Consider the following 25,211-nt stretch of genomic DNA (forward strand, 5'->3'; position numbering starts at 1 on the left):
GGTCCCTGATCTTCAGAAAGCACGGATTACAGAATGTAATCAATGTGTACCTCATACAGAAATTATCTGTATGCACAATACTGGTTCTTAATATGTAAATTCTACATTTTAGGTTTACGCTGTAATAAGAAAATAAGTTGCTTTATTTCTGTTTATCATCTTTGCTATATTAACAAATTTGAAAATGAAAAATGTATGTCTCCAAAGCACTAAAATAATCAAGTCCTTGTGTCGTTCTTGAAGTTTTCATTTTTTATATACAAAATTGCACCTTTACACAAGTCTCTCAAATGACATAATTGAATTTCCCAGACCCATCAGTCAGTTATTCATAGGATAACTTGTATCAAAAGCAATTTAATAAAAGCACTCGTAAGCATTTTATTCCTATCCATGATTGCAGACATTTACAAAAACCAGAACAACATTTGAGTTTACCTTAAAAAATAACTTATTAAGCAGTGATATACACAGCACAAAATAGTTCAGGGAGAAAATGCAACAATTTGTAATTCAAAAATGTAAACGTGGAAAAAAAAAGATGGAACAGAAGTCTCTATGTCTCGCTACTTAAGATGGCATGTGATAATATCCTTTTACAATGTCCTGTGGGAATATATATATATTTATATATATATTTATATATATATGTACAGATGATAAATTGCAGTTCTGTTTAGGGCAAATTTTTACATATGCCACTCTTTACAGTCGCTTGAGTTTACACTTGGACCCGCTTCTTCACAAACAGGGTAAATGGCAAGATATAGAAAAAAAAGGATTCGTGTGACGAGGGACCAGGATCCTCAAGTTAAATGGCATGGTGATGAATAGGACTCCTCAAGGGCAGATCTGTGAAGAGGGCTAACTCACTGCAGTCTTCATGACGAGACATGATGAGGAATCACACACTCATTGTCATGCTAGGGGAATACTGTGGAGAAAGAAAACAAAGGGTTAGAAAAGCCTACTGTAGATAATTTTCTGTATTTCTCTGTACCGTCATAGATACTGAGTGTGTCATTGTCCTCATTGGAGGAGCATCTGCGCTCGCTCAGAGCTGCAGGGGCATCTGCGCTCGCTCACAGCTGCAGGGGCATCTGCGCTCGCTCAGAGCTGCAGGGGCATCTGCGCTCGCTCAGAGCTGCAGGGGCATCTGCGCTCGCTCAGAGCTGAAGGAGCATCTGCGCTCGCTCAGAGCTGAAGGAGCATCTGCGCTCGCTCAGAGCTGGAGGGGAATCTGCGCTCGCTCAGAGCTGCAGGAGCATCTGCTCTCGCTCAGAGCTGCAGGGGCATCTGCGCTCGCTCAGAGCTGCAGGAGCATCTGCTCTCGCTCAGAGCTGCAGGGGCATCTGCGCTCGCTCAGAGCTGGAGGGGCATCTGCGCTCGCTCAGAGCTGAAGGAGCATCTGCGCTCGCTCAGAGCTGAAGGAGCATCTGCGCTCGCTCAGAGCTGGAGGGGAATCTGCGCTCGCTCAGAGCTGCAGGAGCATCTGCTCTCGCTCAGAGCTGCAGGGGCATCTGCGCTCGCTCAGAGCTGCAGGAGCATCTGCTCTCGCTCAGAGCTGCAGGGGCATCTGCGCTCGCTCAGAGCTGGAGGGGCATCTGCGCTCGCTCAGAGCTGGAGGGGCATCTGCGCTCGCTCAGAGCTGGAGGGGCATCTGCGCTCGCTCAGAGCTGGAGGGGCATCTGCGCTCGCTCAGAGCTGGAGGGGCATCTGCGCTCGCTCAGAGCTGCAGGGGAATACTGTGGAGAAAGAAAACAAAGGGTTAGAAAAGCCTACTGTAGATAATTTTCTGTATTTCTCTGTACCGTCATAGATACTGAGTGTGTCATTGTCCTCATTGGAGGAGCATCTGCGCTCGCTCAGAGCTGCAGGGGCATCTGCGCTCGCTCAGAGCTGCAGGGGCATCTGCGCTCGCTCAGAGCTGCAGGGGCATCTGCGCTCGCTCAGAGCTGCAGGGGCATCTGCGCTCGCTCAGAGCTGCAGGGGCATCTGCGCTCGCTCAGAGCTGCAGGGGCATCTGCGCTCGCTCAGAGTTGAAGGAGCATCTGCGCTCGCTCAGAGCTGAAGGAGCATCTGCGCTCGCTCAGAGCTGCAGGGGCATCTGCGCTCGCTCAGAGCTGGAGGGGCATCTGCGCTCGCTCAGAGCTGCAGGAGCATCTGCTCTCGCTCAGAGCTGCAGGGGCATCTGCGCTCGCTCAGAGCTGGAGGGGCATCTGCGCTCGCTCAGAGCTGGAGGGGCATCTGCGCTCGCTCAGAGCTGGAGGGGCATCTGCGCTCGCTCAGAGCTGGAGGGGCATCTGCGCTCGCTCAGAGCTGGAGGGGCATCTGCGCTCGCTCAGAGCTGGAGGGGCATCTGCGCTCGCTCAGAGCTGGAGGGGCATCTGCGCTCGCTCAGAGCTGGAGGGGCATCTGCGCTCGCTCAGAGCTGGAGGGGCATCTGCGCTCGCTCAGAGCTGGAGGGGAATCTGCGCTCGCTCAGAGCTGGAGGGGCATCTGCGCTCGCTCAGAGCTGGAGGGGCATCTGCGCTCGCTCAGAGCTGGAGGGGCATCTGCGCTCGCTCAGAGCTGGAGGGGCATCTACGCTCGCTCAGAGCTGGAGGGGCATCTACGCTCGCTCAGAGCTGGAGGGGCATCTGCGCTCGCTCAGAGCTGCAGGAGCATCTGCGCTCGCTCAGAGCTGCAGGAGCATCTGCGCTCGCTCAGAGCTGGAGGGGCATCTGCGCTCGCTTAGAGCTGGAGGGGCATCTGCGCTCGCTCAGAGCTGGAGGGGCATCTGCGCCCCCTCAGAGCTAGAGGAGCATCTGCGCTTGCTCAGAGCTGCAGGAGCATCTGTGCTCGCTCAGAGCTGGAGGTTTCCTGTGCAGAGACAAGCAGGGACTTCCTGAGTGGGACCAGGTATAGCCATAAGGTGGGCATTCATATGCAGTTTTTTTTTAGCCAAATAATGAATTCAAGAAGATAAAATATGAAAGAAAAGACTAATACACTTTTATAAAAAAATTATGCTAAAAATACACCTTTAAAGGGTTTATCTGGGACTTTTAAATTGATGGGCAATCCTGGGTATAGTTCATCAATATATGATCGGTGTGGGCACCCCCACAAAGTGGCTGTTCACAGTGCCAGAGGTGGGCAGAACTACTCAGTTACGGAGTTGCACAGCACAGCTCCATTAACTGTATAGTGGTGGTGGCCCGGTACTGCACCTTGTCACCTATTGATTACAATTTGCAGCAGATCTGCAGTACCCGGCCCTACAAAGGCGATTTGCACTGATCAGGTGTTGATTACCTATCTTGAGGGTGGGCCATCAATGTAAAAGTCTCAGACAACACCTTTAACTGCTGCAAACATGCAAATCTTATGTGCAACCTATAAAGTTACATTTTTGATACAAAACTCCAAATCTTAAAACTCAAGTTTTTCTCTTTACTTAGGAAAAATAGCAGGTCTATCTCTGGGTGGATTTCAGGAGATGCTGCAGGGGTCTTCTATGCACGGTGTTTGGAGTTTTGCATCAGAAAAACACCTTTGATAAAGGCATACTAGAAATCCAAGGCAGCAGAAGATGCTGGACCTATTGAAACTATTAAGTGCAGAAAAAGGGTCTAAGTATGTCAAGGGTGGACATGTAATCTATAGTATAGGCTTTAAAAACCTGTAATGTTGTAATTATATATGGAAGGAGTGAGGAGGATTTATGGGAGGGTCACTTTCCCATACGGGTAATGTAGTGGACAGATATATTGCGCTTATCACAGTGGCTCACACTGGAGAACAGAACGGTCCAATCTCAGGTTACACCACCTATTAGTTTGGCATTTTTGGCCCATGGTTTTTCAGGTTAGAGCATACCCTTTTCCCACTAAGCCATACTAAATTATCAAATGAAGAATATAGGAGACACTGATTCATCAGGGTGTTTTCACGAGAACGGTGAAATGTTGCACAAAATTTTGGAGACTTTTGGTGTTTTCATGGCATGCCAAGCCAGTACTGCTCACTTTTAGAAAAGAGCGTAAAGCTGAGGTGGGACAGGGTAATGACCAAGCAAACCTGAATAATTCATGATACATTATGCCAGAAATGTACTCCAGTTCCTAACTGGGGAAACAGCATCCGGGCACTAAAAGAGGTCGTTCGTGAAGAACGGAAAAAATAGAAGTTACGATATGTCGCCAACTTATCCATCCCAATCCCATGCCTAGAAGACTTGGTGGTTGTCCGGTCTAGAAAGACAAGTCTACACATATCGCATACTTGGTCACTGTTCCCGCTGTAAACACCGGAGAACCCTTGCAGTGCATCATGGAGGTCATACAAAATACTAGATGATGTAGTTTTTGATGTGAGGTGTATTCATTTTTGGATCACCTAATTTGAATAAAACTGAAGATTTTGTAATGAAGTTATATTATTAATCTTACTTTCACGTTATGGATAAAAAAAAAAAAATATTCTGTGAAACTCAAGTCTTGTGAAAATGTTGGAAACTATTTGGTGACATGAAGATAAAATCTATATGTTCACAAACAGGACACGACACTCACACTCTCGCTCTGAAAGGGATTTAAGAAGTTTCCACCCATCTCTCCGTCATCCCGTGGTGTGCCTGGCTGGTTACTCAGGCTCATGTTGTTCGGAGAGTTCTGGGCGATAAAGCAATACATGTTATGTTAGGCAGAGCATCCACATAAAGGCATTTGAGGGGTGAAAGATTAAAGAGGTTCTTCTCTACTTTATCATTGATGACCTATCCTTAGGAAAGGTCAGCAATGTCTGATCGGCCGGGGTCCAACACCCGGTACACCCGCTGATCAGATGTTCTCTATATCGGCGGCCAGAAATGCTCAATTGCAGAGGTTCTCCTTCAATAGCAGTACCCGGCCGTGGCCACTATCGGAAGATGGAGCAGCTCCACAAGTAGGCATTTCTAGCCGGCGGCTGCCTACACCGTGATCAGCTGATCGGCAGGGGTGCTGGGTGTCGGACCCTGACTGATCAGTCTTTGATGACCTTTCCGAAGAATAGGTCATCAATGATAAAGTAACGGACAACCGCTTTAAACGTTCAAAAATAATTAAGAGACGTTTAGTGACACGAGGTCACACAAGTCTAGTCATTTTTACTACAACTTCTTCAAAGTTAGAAGGACAAGATATGAAGAAAATGCGCACACAACGGAGAACAGGTCTCATCACTGGTGATTCCATGCTATTCACAAATGACCGTACCTTGGAAATACTGTCCATGTCCCCAGAGCCTACACAACAAGGGAATAATTAGAAACACGAGGTAATACCACAAAGTAAAATCACCTGTCAACATCACTAGATGCAACAAAAATAGTAATTGATGTGTATAGTCATTTGTAGGTAGATAACCAGTAATTAATCTTCACTGTGAGGCAATGGCACATCTTTTAAGGCAACATTTTTTTCTCTTTGAGGCGTTTTAGAGAAAACATACTTTTGAAAAGCCAGATCAGAGACCACGTGTCTCAGATGAGCAGTACGATACAATCCTCGATCCCTTTGACTTATGCGTCTGTCAGTCATACAACTGAAACAGAGTGAGGACCACATCAGACTAGTCATCCAAAACATAGTCCACAAATTGGATTTTCAAAATATGTTTACTGTAAAAGCATTCGCTTTAAATGCTAGTGTTACTGAATAAAAAAATATTTTTGCAGTCATGTTTGTTTTATTTTGAATGATGTGGCTTCTACAGCCTCTGTGTATCACTGTTCATAGCTGGCTGTAGAATGAGAAAGAGAATTAGAGCAGCACAAAGAAAGAGTCCGGGTGCAGAGCACCCCAGGCAAATACCAAACCTCAATTATAAAAATCCAGAAAAATTGGAGGCAGCACACCGTTTTGTAGTGTTTTGAGAAAGGTTCCTGTTGGGACCGAAACATCGCTTTCTGGGCTGATTAAATGGCTCCTTTTCACTACAAAACGGTGTGCTGCCTCCAATTTTTCTGGATTTTTATAATTGTGGCTGTACAATGAGTTAGAAGTTTGATCTGTCAGTGAACTTATGGATAAAAACCCTGCTGTAAGAACGAGCTCACTGATTGATTTGACTGTTAACTATCATGCAGTCTTCTATGTATGGTTATACATGATGGCTGTAGAAGCCATACGCCCCCAAGTTTTTAATAAAATCCAAAAGGATAAGTTATTTTTACTCAAAAATACATGCACGGCAATGTTTGTGGTAACTCAACTCATTCCTTAGCCATAACTTAATATAGCTGTGGATCTGCTGCATCACAAAATGTAGGAAAACAAGGGCTAAAAAGGGAGATGTGAAATCATATTGTCCAAATGTGGGCAGTAACAGAATTGGCTGTACGTCTATATATCTGGGTATGCCAACATGCGTAAGACTGCTATAGCAAAGTACTGACACTGAAAACTATACATATAAGTGACCTGTAAGGCTACGTTCACATTAGCGTTTTGCGTGGTTGCGTCAGGCGCAGCAGCGGCGACGCATGCGTCACGCTCCCCTATATTTAACATGGGGGGGCGCATGGACATGCATTGTGCTGCGTTTTGCGATGCATGCGTTTTTTTGCTGCAAGCGTTGGGCGCAGAAAACGCAGCAAGTTGCATTTTTTTTGCGTCCAAATTTCGGCAAAAAAGGACGCATGCGTCGCAAAACGCTGCGTTTTAGCGTGCGTTTTTGTTTGCGTTGTGCGGTGCGTTGCCGACGCAGCCCCGCACAACGCAAATGTGAACGTAGCCTAAATCAATGTTCAGGTGGAGTTTGGTTGTAAGAAGGGCTTGACTTTATGTTGGAATAGCACTAATGGTGTGACTACCAAAATCTATTTCTACCTCACATGTTCTAGAGGCCGTTATAAAGAATACAGCTCGGCCGCCATGATGGCCGCACTTACCTAACGAGCCATTTATGTGGTGCGGTTCCATCCCACCTAATCCACTCATTGGGCCATCTGATCCAGGCCCCATTGGGAACTAATGCAAAAGGGAAAAATAAAATGAGCACATCAGTGTTATTCTGAAAATATTCACAGTTATAATCTATCCTTTATACAGCTCCAGTACATTATAGGAGATAAATATATGCCCGCAGACAATCGGGGAAGGCTTACCTCCTACATACCGTTACAATCTATCTGTACTGATCCCCAACTTACATTAGGTCTGTTGGCGCCAGGAGGTACTGCATTCATTAATGTGTACATATTGTCTCCAGAATTTGTGGAATCTGAAATAGAAGTGAACATGTATAAAGTCAGCGCATGGTCTCCTATACAGCAACTCTAGACAGGAAGGTGGATGGAGAGGGGGTGACCATGGTGAGGAAAACAGCGCCACCCCTGATCAGAGTTTGTGTGTTGCATTGCAGCTCAGCTCTATTGTAGGGAATGCAGCTAAGCTCCAATACCAGGCAACATCCATGGTCAGGCGTGGTGCTATTTCTGAAACCCCATTAAAGGGAATCTGTCACCAGCATTTTGCCACCTTATCTGCAAGCAGCAGTAATGTAGAGATATTGACCTTGATTCCAGCGATGTATCATTTTCTAGGCTGCTTACCAAAAGCTTGATAAAATCACTGTTTAATCAGCAGGAGATTATCACACGAGGTATAGTAAACCTCCTGCCATGTAGTCCTCCATATTCATAGTTCTGTATAACTCCGCCCCCACCACCGATTGGCTAATTTCTATCTACGCACAGTGTACACACAAAGCTGCCAATCAGTAGTGTGGGCGAGGTTATACAGAGCTCAGCATTCAGAGAGCTGATAAGATTTGTAGCAGATCAAACCATTTTTAATTAAAACTGCACCAACAAGTAAATTAAGTGACACATTGCTGGAATCACGGCCTCTGCCCCTACATCATGCTGCTCTTAAATGGGGTGGCAGAAACCTGGCTACAGATTCCCTTTAAGGGTTTTCCCACAAAACATTTCACAGCTATCAACAGGAATCCATTCAACACCTCCTCAATGCTTATTCTGACGTCTATGATAATCGGTCCACGCACGGATCGCTAATACACGGACTGGCCGTGGCTCTCCCAACATGTGCGAGACCGCTTCATATATTTCTATGCAGCCGTCGTGCTTGGGTTGGGAGACCCGCGGCCAGCCTGTGCATTGCCAACTGATTTGCATGGACGTCTGATGAGTCTTTACGGTGATCATACAGTGAGCCAGAACAGGGCACTTGGAAGCCCAGCTGTAGTGATCCATGGGCTCCCTGGCATCAGACATTTATCATCTATTCTCTCTGGCGAGAGGATGCATTTCCATATTAATGCATAAACCTACCTGCTGGACTGGGCATAATTGGCGTGCCCGGAGGCCCACCACCACCAGGAGGACCCTGCAGAGACAAGATTGTGTAACAATAAATCCTGGCTACCCAACAAGGCCATATTATATATAACTTCTAACATAAAACTACTCAAAACAGAATCTGCGCCCGGTTTGTAGTTTTAGGGTATGTTTCCACGGGCACAAACCGGCGGCACTTTGAGCGCAGCACATGTCCGCTCTATTCAAAGCGCTGCCGGCTTTTGTATGCACGGAGATTCTGGATGTGTTCATTGAACCGTGCAGAATCACCACGTCCTATACATTGGACGGGTGATATTTATCTTGCGGAGACTGAGTGAGATAAATAGACATGCTGCGGCCTGGAAAGACGCGCCGCATGTCCGGTTACGCAGGGACGCCGGAGGTGTGTGCACGTATAGTGGAGATGGGATTTCATAAAATCCCATCTACTATGCTGTAACATCTGTCCGCTGCGGGTTGGACGCTGCCGATGTACTCAGCATCCAATCCGCAGCGTTTACTGACCGTGGAAACATACCCTTATGCTTCTTCTTATTATCTTTTATATAAATATAAAGCACTCAAAATACAAAGTTTTGTGAGTCAACATAACTAATTCAGAGAACATGAAACCAATATTTGTGTACAAAAAGCTTAGGGTTGTATTATCAGCCTGCACACCCAAATGAAGCCTATATAGCCGAAATAATGTGCAAGACAAAGTATCAGTAAAGAATCAACACCCATCAAAATGTTTATCCTCTTGATACAGTGGGTACGGAAAGTATTCAGACCCCTTTACATTTTTCACTCTTTGTTTCATTGCAGCCATTTCAAAAAAGTTAATTCTCATTAATGTTCACCCTGTGCCCCATCTTGCCTGAAAAAAACAGAAATGTAGAAATTTTTGCAAATGTATTAAAAAGAAAAACTGAAAAGAAATGTCACATGGTGATAAGTATTCAGACCCTATGCTCGGTATTGGGTAGAAGCACCTTTTGAGCTAGTACAGCCACGAGTCTTCTTGGGAATGATGCTACAAGTTTTTCACACCAAAAAGAAAAACCCTAAATAGGAATACAATAAGGGCACAAACTCAACAAACAGTATAATACACCAGACCCCAACCAACTTCAGTGAAGTAAAAATGGGGACAAAAAGAGTATTTTAGGCCCAAAATTATTTTATTCTAAACACATATTAGTATATAAAATTATTACAACCTGCCGCCCCTACGCACGTTTCGAAGTCTCTTCTTCAGGAGTGTCCTCCACTACCTTAGTAAGTACCGGCTTTAGTTATCCCTGTTTGGCTCTCATGTTTACAGCTGCATTTTGGCACTTTAGCACCCGCACTTTACTACTGAGTACACTTAATGCTGTCTCCTAATCGGGATATGATCAGAGTCTTTTGTCACTAGGAATTTTTTCATATACAAATTGTTGATTGGGTTATTTCATCACTAGACTTTGTTATCAGGGAATACATTTGTTTTGAAAGTTATCCAGATATATATTTACCGTATATACTCGAGTATAAGCCGAGATTTTCAGCCCATTTTTTTGGGATGAACGTCCCCCTCTCGGCTTATACTCGAGTCATACCCAGGGGTCAGCAGGGGATGGGGAGCGGGGGCTGTCTAATACTACTCACCTACTCCTGGTGCGGTCCTTGCAGGTCCCTGGATCCCCAGCTTCTTCTTGTACTGAGTGGTCACATGGTACCGCTCATTACAGTAATGAATATGCGGCTCCACCTCCCATAAGGGTGGAGCCGCATATTCATTACTGTAATGAGCGGTAACCGCTCAGTACAGGAAGAAGCTGGGGAACCAGGGACCTGCAGGGATCGCACCAGGAGCAGGTGAGTATAATGGGGAGGGGGAGCGCTGCGCGATATTCACCTGCTCCCCGTTCCATCTTCAGCGTCTTCTGCAGTGACGCTCAGGTCAGAGGACGCGATGACGTTGTTAGTGCGCGCCCTCTGCCTGAACGTCAGTGCAGAAGACGCTGAAGATGGAGCGACGCTGGAACGAAGTCAGGAGAATATTGAAAGTGCCGGGGACCAGAGCGACGGAGAGGTGAGTATGTGATTTTTTTTTTTTTTTTAATCACAGCAACAGCAAATGGGGCAAGTGTCTGTATGGAGCATCTTATGAGGCCATAACGTTCGTTTATGCAGCACTATATTGGGTAACTGTCTGTATGGAGCATCTTATGGGGCCATAACGTTTGTGCAGCACTATATTGGGTAAGTGTCTGTATGGAGCATCTTATGGGGCCATAACGTTTGTGCAGCACTATATTGGGTAAATGTCTGTATGGAGCATCTTATGAGGCCATAACGTTTGTGCAGCACTATATTGGGTAAGTGTCTGCATGGAGCATCTTATGGGGCCATAACGTTTGTGCAGCACTATATTGGGCAAGTGTCTGTATGGGACCATAATCAACGTTTGTGCAGCACTATATGGGGCAAATATCTTTATGGAGAATCTTATGGGGCCATAATTAACGTTTGTGCAGCATTGTATGGGGCAAATGTCTGTATGGAGTATCTTATGGGGCCATAACATTTGTGTAGCATTATATGGGGTAAATATCTCTATGGAGCATCTTATGGGGCCATAATCAACATTTGTGCAGCATTATATTGGGCAAATGTTTCTATGGAGCATCTTATGGGGCCATTAACCTTTATGCAGGATTATATGGGGCATATTTTAATATGGAGCATCTTATGGGACCATCATAAACTTTATGGAGCATTATATGGGGCTCCTGATTCAATATGGGTATTAAAAATTTTTTTTTTATTGGTATCTATTCTTACTTTTGACATTTACCGGTAGCTGCTGCATTTTCCACCCTAGGCTTATACTCGAGTCGTTAATTTTTCCCAATTTTTTGTGGCAAAATTAGGGGGGGTCGGCTTATACTCGAGTCGTTTGATTTGAAATGGAATTTTTTTTACTTTCAATGGAAGTAATATGACTACTGATGCCGGTAGCATGAAACTATAATCGGCATCCTTTTTTACCTGCTTCGGCCTGAATATTCTGTTCATAATTTTATATACTAATATGTGTTTATAATAAAAGAATTTTTGGCCTAAAATACTCTTTTTGTACCCATTTTTACTTTACTGAAGTTGGTTGGGATCTGGTGTATTAACAAGTTTTTCACACCTGGATTTGGGGATCCTCTGCCATTCTTCCTTGCAGATCCTCTCCAGTTCTGTCAGATTGGATGGTGAACGTTGGTGGACAGCCATTTTCAGGTCTCTCCAGAGATGCTCAGTTGGGGTTAGGTCAGGGCTCTGGCTGGGCCAGTCAAGAATGGTCACAGAGTTGTTCTACAGCCACTCCTTTGCTATTTTTGCTGTGTGCTTAGGGTCATTGTCTTGTTGAAAGGTGAACCTTCGGCCAAGTCTGAGGTCCAGAGCACTCTGGAAGAGGTTTTCATCCAGGATATCTCTGTACGGTTTCCTGTCCCTGCTGCTGAAAAACACCCCCATAGCATGATGCTACCACCATCGTGTTTCACTGTTGGAATTGTATTGGGCAGATGATGAGCAGTGCCTGGTTTTCTCCACACATACCGTTTGGAATTATCACCAAAACGGTCTATCTTCATCTCATCAGACCAAAGAATCTTATTTCTCATAGTCTAGGAGTCCTTCATGTGTTTTTTTTGCAAACTCTATGCAGGCTTTCATATGTCTTGCACTGAGGAGAGGCTTCCGTCGAGCCACTCTGCCATAAAGGCCTGACTGGTGGAGGGCTGCAGTGATAGTTGACTTTGTGGAACTTTCTCCTATCTCCCTACTTCATCTCTGGAGCTCAGCCACAATGATCTTGGGGTTCTTCTAGGAAGACTTCTGGTGGTCCCAAACTTCTTCCATTTAAGGATTATGGAGGCCACTGTGCTCTTAGGAACCTTGAGTACTGCAGAAATTCTGTTGTAACCTTGGCCAGATCTGTGCCTTGCCACAATTCTGTCTCTGAGCTCCTTGGCCATTTCCTTTGACCTCATGATTCTCATTTTGTCCGACATGCACTGTGAGCTGTGAAGTCTTATATAGGCAGGTGTGTGCTGTTCCATATCAAGTCCTATCAGTTTAATTAAACACAGCTGGACTGTAATGAAGGAGTAGAACCATCTCAAGGAGGATCACAAGAAAATGGACAGCATGTGACTTACCTATGAGTGTCTGAGCAAAGGGTCTGAATACTTATGACCAGGGGTGTCAAACTGCATTCCTCGAGGGCTGCAAACAGGTCATGTTTTCAGGATTGCCTTGTACTGCACAGGTGATAATTTAATCACCAACTCATTATTTGTGTAGGTGATTAAATTATCACCTGTGCAGTATAAGGAAATCCTGAAAACATGACCTGTCTGCAGCTCTCGAGGAATGCAGTTTGACACCCCTGCTTATGACCATGTGATATTTCAGTTTTTCTTTTTTAATACATTTGCAAAAATGTCTACATTTCTGTTTTTTGCAGTCAGTTTTTTTTAATTCACCAAATGGCTGCAGTGAAACAAAGCGTGAAAAATGTAAAGGGGTCTGAATACTTTCCCTACCCACTGTATATTGCAGTCATCATGTTATACAGCACTATGTTCTTACAATTGCTCATTTTCCATTGTACCCAGAGAATTCTCTTTTTCATTAGGTCTATGATATCACGTGATTAAAAACTGAATAGCTGAATCCTTCTAAGCTCTTTAAATGCTCCATATAGTATCATTATTTGGAGAGGGGGCTTACTGAAAAATGTAGCTGCACAATCAATAGAGATAATGCAGATTTGGTTTTTATTGATCATCATTGACTGAGGCAAGCCCCCCCCCCCAAAAAAAAAAAAAAACAGGAAAACCAAAAAACAATAAGCTCCAGTAAAATACAAGACGAAAGATGAATAAATACAATAGGAAATGTTCTCTTTTTTAATGTACCCTGAAACTTTTTGTCAGGTTACATGTTGGTAAATACAAGTTTCTGTAAAGTTTACAACTAATCCGATAAAACAGAAGTGATTAGATCCTACTATAAATGGCCTCTTTAAGTTATATTAGCGGAACGTAGAGCTGTTGCTTTCGATGGGGTCTACGCCAGTAGTTTTACTGCTTCTCCATAAACTGACCGCATTAGTGGATTCCTCTCCAGCAGTCGGCAGAGTTAATCAATGGGTTTTTGAGCTCCTCATTGTTCCAAGTGATTGTGAAGTACCTCTTACCGTGGCATGCATTGCAGCGGATGGTGTGATGGAGGGAAGCCTGGCTCTCCCTGCATCTGTGCGCATATTGCTAACGGTTCTTCAAACGAATATCAACATATGCACATTAAACGTCAGACAAAACAGCGGCGCGCGGCTCAGATGTTCACTCCGCACACAATACTCAAGGGCTCCTCTTAACATCTGGATAACTATTTCTTTGACTAAATAAAATGTAACATCAATTCCAATGAGCAAACAAAAGCAGATGAACTTACTACATAATTCCCGGGAGACGCGGACGAGTAGGGTATCTAAAAGCAAATAAAAATCAAAGTTACTCCTTTATTGTGCAGCGAGAACATCTATTGATTGCGTTCCTTGTTGGGGACATCTTTCTTGCAGGGCAGATTGTCCTCTTTAGTTAGATTAGTCCACACAGATATAAAAGGGAAATGGTCGCACGTCTTGCATTGGAGCAGCTGCTTCTTATGCCAAGGAGTGGAAATACGCGCAATCTCGGGTGGGTGCCGGAATCTAAGGGGTTAGGGCTGGTGAAGAAGGGGTCACAAGAAGAAATAGCAGCGACCAGGTTAGGCTGTGCTCAAATCACGCATGTGAACTAGGCTCTAAACCAGAAAAGCTCCTAGCCCTTATGCTGAATGTATTCATAGGCCCCCATTTATTTAAAAGGATGTCTTTTTGACTAAACCAGACTGCAATGCTTCATCATGAGGGATATAGTAAAAATACAAAAAACACTTCAATACAACAACAAAAAAACGGTAATTAGACCTACCGGTAATTGTATTTCCAGGAATCCATCCTGACAGCACCATTGGAGGACGTCCTTCTTACCCTCAGTGGGACAGGAACGACAAGCGGTTAAAAGGACCCTCCCCACTCCACCCACCAGTGATTTTCTAAGTACTACATATGGATGGATGCAAAAGAAAGAGTTTATTAACAGTCATATACCAATGTTACATCACATTAGTCAATAGTATAAACTTGCAGTGGGAGGGAACTAGTAGTGCTGTCAGGATGGATTCCTGGAAATACAATTACCGGTAGGTCTAATTACCGCTTTCCAGTTCACCACCTGACAGCACCATTGGAGAAATACCAAAGGATGGTAAACTAGGGTGGGACTACTGCATGTAATACTTTTCTACCAAAAGCTAACTGATCTGATGAGACCTCTAATTTATAGTGTCTAGCAAAGGTAGAAAGACTGGTCCAAGTCGCCGCCCTACAAATTTGCTCAGCTGAGGCTTCCCCCTCTCCGCCCATGATGTAGAGATAGCTCGAGTTGAATAGGATCTAAGAATATCCGGGGGATCTTTCCCTTGGTCTGTATACGCTAGGTTTATCGTGGTTTTGATCCACCTAGCAATGGTTGATTTTGCTGCCTTACAACCTCTATTTGGACCCCCGTACTGTATGAACAAGTTAGTGTCCCGTCTCCAACCTTCCGTCGCCCCCAGCTATTTTAGAACAGTCTCCCTAACGTCAAGGTTATGGTAGACCCCTTCCTTTGTGTTTCTAGGGTGTTGGCAGAATGAGGGAAGGATTATCTCCTGATTTATATTTGTTGAGGACACTACCTTGGGGAGGAAGGCTGGATTAAGTCTTAAGACTATCCTGTCGTCAAAGATCTGAAAATATGGGTCCTGAGTGGAAAGAGCCTGCATCTCCCCCAAACTTTTAGCTGACGTGTTGGCAATCAGGAAGGCTGTTTTAAAGGAGAGATTGGCTATGCCCATATCTTCTGATAACAAGTATGGGGTTTTACACAGGGCATTAAGGACCAGATTTAGGTCCCAAGGAGGAGTTGATTTTCTTACAAGTGGTCTCATTCTCTGCGTGGCCCTGGAAAATCTTGCTATCCAAGGATGGGAGGCTAGTGACATATCAAAAAAGACACTAAGCGCTGCAATCTGTACTTTTAAAGTACTAGGCCGGAGGCCCTTCTCAAAGTCGAGAGTTGCAGGAAGTCGAGGATTCTTGGAATGTCAGGTTTTGAAGTATCCACAGGAACCTCTCCCATAAAGGAACAATACCGCTTCCAGATTTTGTTATAAATCGCTGAAGTAACCGGCTTTCTTCTTGCCTGGAGTGTGGTAATGACCTCTTCTGACAGGCCCCTGGATCTTAGGGTTCGCCGTTCAGGATCCAAGCAGATAGGTGTAGAGAGTCTGGGTCTTTGTGGAACACTGGCCCCTGTAGTAGAAGGTCCCGCCTGTTCGGTAGTAAGATTGGTCTCTCTGCTGACATTATGGATAGCAGGGAGAACCAGCACCTTTTTGGCCAAAAAGGAACCACCAGGATTACGGTTGCTCTCTCGTCTCATATCTTCCTGAGTGTCTTCGGTTTCAGAGGAAGAGGCGGAAATGCGTACAGGAGACCTTCTCCCCAATACTGAGACAAGGCGTCTACTTCTGTGGCTCCATCTAGAGGATTGAGAGAGAAAAATGCTCTGGTCTTTGCATTCGACCTGGTGGCAAAAAGATCCACCTGAGGTGTTCCCCACTTCTGGCACAGACTGCTGAATATTTCTGGGTTCAGTTCCCATTCTCCGGGATGTACAGGTGTTCTGCTCAAGAAGTCTGCTACTTGATTCTTGAAGCCTTCCAGGTGAACTGCCGAGATGGATTTGACAGATTTCTCTGCCCATCTGAAAATTTGGTCTGCTAGGTGTTGCAGTGGTGGATGTTTCGGACCTCCTTGGTGTCTTAGAAATGCCACTGCTGTGACATTGTCAGACAGTATCCTTACGTGTCTGCCCCTGACCTGTGACTGGGCCTGGTAGAACAGCTACCAGATTGCATACAGTTCCCTGAAGTTTGATGACCTTGCAGCAATCTGAGGAGTCCATTCTCCCTGGTAATATGTCTTTTCTATATGTCCGCCCCATCCGAATTGACTGGCGTCTGTGGTAACCGTAACACAGGGATCAAGGATCCATGGAACTCCCTATTTTAGGTTCTTCGTTGTGGTCCACCAGGTTAGGCTACTTTCACACTAGCGTCGGATTCGGACCGTCGCATTGCATCGGGCCGAGATTCCGACGCTAGCGTTTGATGCGCCGCACAACGGGTGCAGCGGATGCATTTCTCCGGCGCATCCGCTGTCCCCACTGTGAGGTGCGGGGAGGTGGGGGCGGAGTTCCGGCCGCGCATGCGCGGTCGGAAAAAGCGGTCCGTCGGCAGCAAAAACGTTACATTTAACGTTTTTTTGCTCCCGGCGGGCCGCCACAACACGGCCCAACCGTCGCGCGACGGTTGCGACGTGTGACGTGTGACAAAACGTCGCAATGCGTCGGTAATGTTACTCTATGGGGCAAAAACGCATCCTGCAGACAACTTTGCAGGATGCGTTTTTTCCCCTAAACGACGCATTGCGACGTATTAAAAAAAACGCTAGTGTGAAAGTAGCCTTAGGGATTTCTTTACTGACGGAGAAACAATCATCTTCCTGTCCAGGGAGCCCTGTTTCCTGTTCCAAGATTTCAAAACATCTCGAGTGGAATTGGCTCCATTTCACACAGAGTATGCATGCCGTCATAAAGCCCAGAATCCTCATTGCCTCTCTTATGGAGGGGGTACTCCTTCTGAACTGGTGTATGTGCCTGATCAAGGCCTCCTGTTTGTCGTCTCGTAAAAAAGATGTTCTGACGTTGGAGTCTAATATGACCCCCAAAAATTTCATTCTGGAATTTGGGACCAGGCATGATTTCTTCCAATTCACAATGCACCCCAGGTCTTTTAGAATAGAAAGTGTGAAGCTGCAGTCTATCTCGAGAAGTTTCTCTGATCTCGCCATTATCAGGAAGTCGTCCAGATATGGCACTATGGCAATATTCTGGTTCCTTAGATAGGCTACAACTTCCGACATTAGTTTGGTGAATATTGGGCGCCGAAGCAAGCCAAAAGGGGAGACATCTGAACTGGAAGTGATACATTATTCCTTTGTTCATTAGGGAGAATCTCAGAAACTTTTGGTAGGAAGTGTGTATTGGGACATGGTAGTATGCAATGCTTAGATTTAAAGGTGCACATCACCATGTCTTTGTCTATGAGAGTCGTTGTGGACTTTATAGATTCCATCCTGAATCTTTTGTACCAAACCCACCTGTTTACGGGTTTTAAATTTATGATCGCTCGGGAGTCTCCCGAAGTTTTTTTTATTGAAAACAAGTGAGAGTAATGGCCCTTGCCTCTTTCTGAGAGTATGGGTACTGGGATGATTGCGTCTAACTATCAACTCCTGGATGTTTGTCCACATAGAGGAGTCAGAGAGGACAGGGTCGGGTTACAACAAATCTTTCTGGGGAACTGTTGAACTCTAGCTTGTACCCCTGAGCAATTACCTGCAGAATCCAAGGATTTTGGGATATTTTCTGCCAACCCCCTAGAAATTTTTGTAACCGTCCACCTACCTTGATGTCATTTATTCGGCTTTCCTGCACCTGCACTTGGGAAGATGGAGTCTCTACCCTTTCCACCCTTGGGATAAGACCACTTCCCCGTCTTCCCTTTCCCCCTGTAGTCTGTCTTCTGACCAGGTCGGGATCTACGAAACGGCTGGAATTTTATAGTATTCTCCTCAGGGAACCCTTTCGTTTTATCTGAGGCTTTTTCTAAAATATCATCTAGAATAGGCCCAAATACTTTATTCCCTGAGAATGGGATTCCGCACAATTTATTTTTTGATTGGATATCCCCTGACCAAGTCTTTAGCCAGATAGCTCTTCTGGCTGCGTTGGACAAGGACTCGCTTCTGGTGGTGAAGCGCACAGATTCTGCTGAAGAGTCTGCCATAAAGCCTGTTGCGAGTTTAAGTAACGGTAGAGATTTGAGAATAACATCTCTGGAAGTCTTAGCTATGAGATGTTCCTCCAAATCATCTATCCATAAATGCATTGACCGGGCTACCGCTGTTGCAGCTATATTGGCCCGTATTATTGCTGCCGAGGATTCCCAAGTTCTCCTGAGCAGTCCATCTGCTTTGCGATCCATTGGATCCTTTAAAGCAGAGGAATCCTCAAATGGAATTGAGCTTTTCTTCGCCACCTTTGCTAATGGAACATCAATCTTGGGAACTTCATCCCACACTTTAATGTCCTCTGGATTATAAGGCAGACGGAGTCTGAAGTCTCTAGGTACTACTAGTCTCTTCTCCGCTTCCTGCCATTCTTCTAGAATCATGGAACGGATGTGGTTGTTGACTGGAAAAACCTTTGTGACTTGGGCATGTAACCCGCCAAACATTTCATCCTGGATCGAGGTCTCCTCTGGCGTGTCCTGTAACTGCATGGTGTTACGCACTGCATGAAGAAGCTCATCTGTATCTGCCGCAGAGAAGAGATATCTCTTCCCTTTGCCCAATGATCCATCTCTTTCTTCCTGGTCTGAATCTTCCGAAATCTCTCCTTCGGAAGAGGGACTAGACTTTCTTGGCCTTTTCCGTGATGTTTGCGGTTCCGACTGACTTGTCTGGGGAAGATTCAAGCTTGAGATGGATGCCTGAACCTCCTGACGAATCATTGTCCTCATACTGGCTAATAATGCAGTCTGTTCATCACCCACAATCACCTGCTAATTTTCCAGAAATTTTGCAGCACATATCGGGCCATTTACTTTTCCCTGATTTTTTCCTTTCGGGTGCGGGGATGGGAAGCTCTGCCTAGGATAGATATACATAGATATACTCTGTAGATAGGGAAGTAGGGGGAGGGGTGAGCATTGCGGTATGGCTTAGTATAGCCCACTCATGCTCCCCTGAAGCTGGTCAGTCCCCTCAGGTCTGGCTTTCCTCCATAGTGAGGACAGATCTAGCCGTATAGCCGAATGCTCCCTGTCAGGATGGCCGGCGGCATAAAGACCCCCTTACAACGTTTATATAGGATTTATCTGGTTGATCCTGCCCTCCTTACCGCCGCTGCGGTAGACCGTGCTGTAGTGCCTCCCCGAGGCCGGCGCTGCTGCGGCGCCATGCTCCCACGCTGGCCGCGACCGGAAGTGACACGGCCGCTGGACCCAGAAGTGGCCGCTTGGAAACGGTCCCTGGAGAAAGCTGCGGCCGCATGCTGGAACCGGTCGCTTGCTGGAAGCGGCAGCCGCACTCACCCCCCGGCAGGCAGGCGCCTGGACCGAGAGCCCCCTGAGCGGAGGAGACGGACCGGACCCCAGGAGCAGTGCTGCACTGGGGAGGCCGAGGGACTCCCCATAGCAGGTATCAGCCGCAGATGTCTTGCGGCAGGGAAAGGCTTGGCCTCCCGATCCCCACCATCTGCACAGCACCGTCGGAGGAAAAGCTTGCTGTTCCTATCCGCAGTGGGACAGGAAAAACACTGGTGGGTCGAGTGGGGAGGGTCCTTTTAACCGCTTGTTGTTCCTGTCCCACTGAGGGTAAGAAGGACGTCCTCCAATGGTGCTGTCAGGTGGTGAACTGGAAAAACATATGTACAATGGTCTTTTTTTTGTACAAGAGCCTATTTGAATACACCGCGACCCTTCTTCTTAGGGCTCGTGCACATGACCGCATTTTCGGTCCGAGTGTGATCCTACAAAACATCGGGGATCACTCGGGTCAATGTTATTCCATGGAGCCTTGCATATATCAGATTTCTGCATCCATAAATTGGATTGTACTCAACCATTCGACTCAGTGGATTAAAAAATTGGATTGCACTTGGATGACATCAGAGTGTGGTCTTATTTTAACAGAATGGAGAATTTTTTTGTGATCAGTACAATCGGCCTGATTATCTCAGATAAGAGAAAAAGGTGATATGACCCGATCCTAATGCCTAAGTCTGGAAATCTACCAACAGAGCCTTATATAAGAGGATCACAGATATCCCCAAAAGAAGTGCCTACTCCATGCAAAGCAGAGCATCTCTTCCTACATGACTGGATCAGGACAGTCAATGGCACCGGGGGCTGTTGTGTGTCCGTATCACAACCACTTTGGATACTAAAAGAGGGTAAGAAAATGGCCTTAAATAGAAGATCTGTCTTGTCAGCATTACTAAAATTGAAGAGGTCTGTAATGAAGAGATCAGCTACGCCTGGTTTACACAGAATAAGATAAAATATGTCAATATTTATTTGAAAACTCTATTAAAAAGATATGTAAAGTAAAGTAATCATAGACAAAAAAACATATCAAATAAATATATACTAACGGAGTTTGCACTGCCAGGGTTGGGCCATGGTCTTCCACCTCCAGGACCCCTGAGTATTAAAATAAAGATAATCATCGTAATAAATATGAGACAAAAAGTAAAGCATCAAAGGGTTAACTGTTTCAGTGGTGTACAGGGGGCCATATAAAGCTGTTAGTCCAGGAGACGTGCGGTTGGTCCAGGCATTAGTCTGTATACAGACTGTGAGATCTGGACATCTGAATCCAGTCCTACAAATAAACTCCCCGTGTAGCCCTGGCCTTAAACCTTCCTTTAAGCAACAAAGGAAATATGAATTTTACACAATAATGCACATTAGATGTTACTTGTCCTTTCATTAAAACCCCGGAGACCATGCTCCCCATTAATGGTGTGTGCCGTCCACTTACATATTCATCCCCGGCATCCCGGGACCACCAAGTGCATTCAGTGGCGGTCGCATCCCACCTCCGTAGCTCTGCAATGATAACCAAGGGTCAGACTACCACAAAACAAAAAAAAAAACAAAACAAAAGCAAAGAGGAAAGGAGAAAGAAAAGACAGTACATTAATGGAAGCCCAAAAGATGTCGGCCGCCAGACACACACAATACACCCCTGCCGAAGGCTGCCACACGGCAAACAGGAGCGGAAACCCTCGGGGGAAAACGTCACTCTTTCACCTCAGCCCAGTCTATAATGTGACCGGGTTTTGTGCTCATTTATTCCCAGTTCTCCCCTGAATATTCCATTTTTTGTTTTTAAATCCACCATAGGGCTTCAGAGATATCGGAGATATGGGCCTTTAGATTTATTGCTATTTCTTATGGACTTTACTAAGGGGGCGTGGCTCGCAGAGCAGCCTAAAGTCTCGCCCCGGAGCATCCAGTTAGCCACGCCCCATTGGAAAAGACCCTAAAAAGTTGTACCAAATGGAAAATCCCACATCTCTGGAACCGTATAGAGAATTTAGAAAAAGCAATAAGCGGAACGCTCAGTGGAGCAGCAGGAGCCAAATAACCGCAAACACTGATCGCTCCTCGTTATCCAGGAGGCCTCAGGTCAGGACAAACGTTTGCCGCTTTCCTGAACCGCACCATTTTGTCTCCAGCACTTTTGGTGTAACGGGGTCTGCAGCTCGGCCGCATTTACTGGTATGGGATGAGCGGGCCCACCAGACACCGCACAGGACGACCTTACTCCTAACTGCATACAATCACTTTTCATCTGTAATTGAGCCAATGTGTGGCCGTATCAATATCACTGCAGAATAAAGGCTGCGGACATCTCTGCAGTGAAATGTTTTCACTGTTCACTAAATGGAAAATTAAGCAATATTTAAGTCTGAAATTTAAAAGTTTAAGTCTGAAATTTATTTTGCTGCTGCAGATTCTGTTTTACTCCTTCATCCAGCTGGTTGCCCTGAGACTTTCTGCATGGGACCAACAGTTCAGCACTTTAGGCAATGTCGGGTCACTCTGCTCCCCCCTCCCTTTACTCAATGGAAACAACCATAGCAGGAACCAGTCTGTACATCAGAGATACCAGTGTGGTGAGGGAAGAATGCATCCATAGTGCGGAGAGAGAAGAATGCATCCATACATAGTGCCGAGAGGGAAGAAAGCATCCATACATACATAGTGCGGAGAGGGAAGAATGCATCCATACATACATAGTGCCGAGAGGGAAGAATGCATCCATACATAGTGTGGAGAGGGAAGAATACATCCATACATAGTGCGGAGAGGGAAGAATACATCCATACATAATGCTGAGAGTGGAAAATGCATCCATGCATAGTGCGGAGAGGGAAGAATACATCCATACATACATAGTGCGGAGAGGGAAGAATGCATCCATACATACATAGTGCGGAGAGGGAAGAATGCATCCATACATACATAGTGCCGAGAGGGAAGAATGCATCCATACATACATAGTGCCGAGAGGGAAGAATGCATCCATACATACATAGTGTGGAGAGGGAAGAATGCATCCATACATAGTGCCGAGAGGGAAGAATGCATCCATACATACATAGTGCCGAGAGGGAAGAATGCATCCATACATACATAGTGCGGAGAGGGAAGAATACATCCATGCATAGTGTGGAGAGGGAAGAATGCATCCATACATAGTGCGGAGAGGGAAGAATACATCCATACATAATGCTGAGAGTGGAAAATGCATCCATGCATAGTGCGGAGAGGGAAGAATGCATCCATACATAGTGCGGAGAGGGAAGAATGCATCCATACATAGTGCCGAGAGGGGAAAATGCATCCATGCATAGTGCGGAGAGGGAAGAATGCATCCATACATACATAGTGCGGAGAGGGAAGAATACATCCATACATAGTGCTGAGAGTGGAAAATGCATCCATGCATAGTGCGGAGAGGGAAGAATGCATCCATACATAATGCTGAGAGTGGAAAATGCATCCATGCATAGTGCGGAGAGGGAAGAATGCATCCATACATAATGCTGAGAGTGGAAAATGCATCCATGCATAGTGCGGAGAGGGAAGAATGCATCCATACATAGTGCGGAGAGGGAAGAATGCATCCATACATAGTGCGGAGAGGGAAGAATGCATCCATACATAGTGCGGAGAGGGAAGAATGCATCCATACATACATAGTGCGGAGAGGGAAGAATACATCCATACATAGTGCTGAGAGTGGAAAATGCATCCATGCATAGTGCGGAGAGGGAAGAATGCATCCATACATAGTGCGTAGAGGGAAGAATGCATCCATACATAGTGCGGAGAGGGAAGAATGCATCCATACATAGTGCGGAGAGGGAAGAATGCATCCATACATAGTGCGGAGAGGGAAGAATGCATCCATACATAGTGCGGAGAGGGAAGAATGCATCCATACATGGTGCCGAGAGGGGAAAATGCATCCATACATGGTGCAGAGAGGGAAGAATGCATCCATACATAGTGCCGAGAGGGAAGAATGCATCCATACATAGTGCCGAGAGGGAAGAATGCATCCATACATAGTGCGGAGAGGGAAGAATGCATCCATACATAGTGCCGAGAGGGAAGAATGCATCCATACATACATAGTGCGGAGAGGGAAGAATACATCCATACATAATGCTGAGAGTGGAAAATGCATCCATGCATAGTGCGGAGAGGGAAGAATGCATCCATACATAGTGCGTAGAGGGAAGAATGCATCCATACATAGTGCGGAGAGGGAAGAATGCATCCATACATAGTGCGGAGAGGGAAGAATGCATCCATACATAGTGCGGAGAGGGAAGAATGCATCCATACATAGTGCGGAGAGGGAAGAATGCATCCATACATGGTGCGGAGAGGGAAGAATGCATCCATACATGGTGCCGAGAGGGGAAAATGCATCCATACATGGTGCAGAGAGGGAAGAATGCATCCATACATAGTGCCGAGAGGGAAGAATGCATCCATACATAGTGCCGAGAGGGAAGAATGCATCCATACATAGTGCCGAGAGGGGAAAATGCATCCATACATAGTGCCAAGAGGGAAAATACATCCATACATGGTGCAGAGAGGGAAAATACATCCATACATGGTGCAGAGAGGGAAAATACATCCATACATGGTGCAGAGAGGGAAAATACATCCATACATGGTGCAGAGAGGGAAAATACATCCATAAATGGTGCAGAGAGGGAAAATACATCCATACATGGTGCAGAGAGGGAAGAATGCATCCATGCATAGTGCCGAGAGGGAAGAATGCATCCATACATAGTGCGGAGAGGGGAAAATGCATCCATACATAGAGCGGAGAGGGAAAATACATCCATACATGGTGCAGAGAGGGAAAATACATCCATACATGGTGCAGAGAGGGAAAATACATCCATACATGGTGCAGAGAGGGAAGAATGCATCCATACATAGTGCCGAGAGGGAAGAATGCATCCATACATAGTGCCGAGAGGGGAAAATGCATCCATACATAGTGCGGAGAGGGAAAATACATCCATACATGGTGCAGAGAGGGAAGAATGCATCCATACGTAGTGCGGAGAGGGAAGAATGCATCCATACATACATAGTGCAGAGAGAGAAAATGCATCCATATATAGTGCGGAGAGGGAAAATGCATCCATACATAGTGCGGAGAGAGGAAAATGCATCCATATTTTCATGTAGGGCAGATAATGTAGTAGGTTTCAGTGTATTAGAGTGCAGAAAGGGAAAAAAGAACACACGGAGCCACCTGCTGGGGTGGAGGGAATCACAGAGGCTGTGTATACGGAGAGAACCTATGAAAAACTGTGGAGGGGAAGGCTAAATAGCACAATCGCTACCAAGTGATAAGATTCCTTGTGGGCTGTAGAAGGAGAAATCGGTACAGGAATGAAGCTGTGCTAGTACATAACATGTGGTGAAGGCGGCAGCATCTTGGACACACACAACTAATATGCAATAACTATTACTCAAAGCAACACGAGAAAGGGCTAAAATTAGGAGAAGG

General features: G+C 45.6%; 1 protein-coding gene across 2 annotated transcripts in view; it reads right to left on the reverse strand.

The window, feature by feature from the left end:
- Positions 1–223: 223 nt before the first annotated feature.
- Positions 224–25,211, reverse strand: part of SSBP2 (single stranded DNA binding protein 2) — a 224,007-nt gene continuing 199,019 nt past the window's right edge. For both annotated transcript variants that reach the window (XM_069751142.1, XM_069751132.1), the window contains 9 exons: positions 21,135–21,202; positions 20,746–20,794; positions 13,832–13,867; positions 8,321–8,375; positions 7,178–7,248; positions 6,917–6,995; positions 5,241–5,269; positions 4,557–4,655; positions 224–934 (listed from right to left, as the gene is read on the reverse strand). In XM_069751142.1, the coding sequence (XP_069607243.1) occupies positions 905–934; positions 4,557–4,655; positions 5,241–5,269; positions 6,917–6,995; positions 7,178–7,248; positions 8,321–8,375; positions 13,832–13,867; positions 20,746–20,794; positions 21,135–21,202 (516 nt within the window). In that variant the 3' untranslated portion in view covers positions 224–904. The remainder of the gene's footprint in view (positions 935–4,556; positions 4,656–5,240; positions 5,270–6,916; positions 6,996–7,177; positions 7,249–8,320; positions 8,376–13,831; positions 13,868–20,745; positions 20,795–21,134; positions 21,203–25,211) is intronic.

This window comes from Ranitomeya imitator, chromosome 1 (genome assembly GCF_032444005.1).
Source record: "Ranitomeya imitator isolate aRanImi1 chromosome 1, aRanImi1.pri, whole genome shotgun sequence".
Lineage (NCBI taxonomy): Eukaryota > Metazoa > Chordata > Amphibia > Anura > Dendrobatidae > Ranitomeya > Ranitomeya imitator.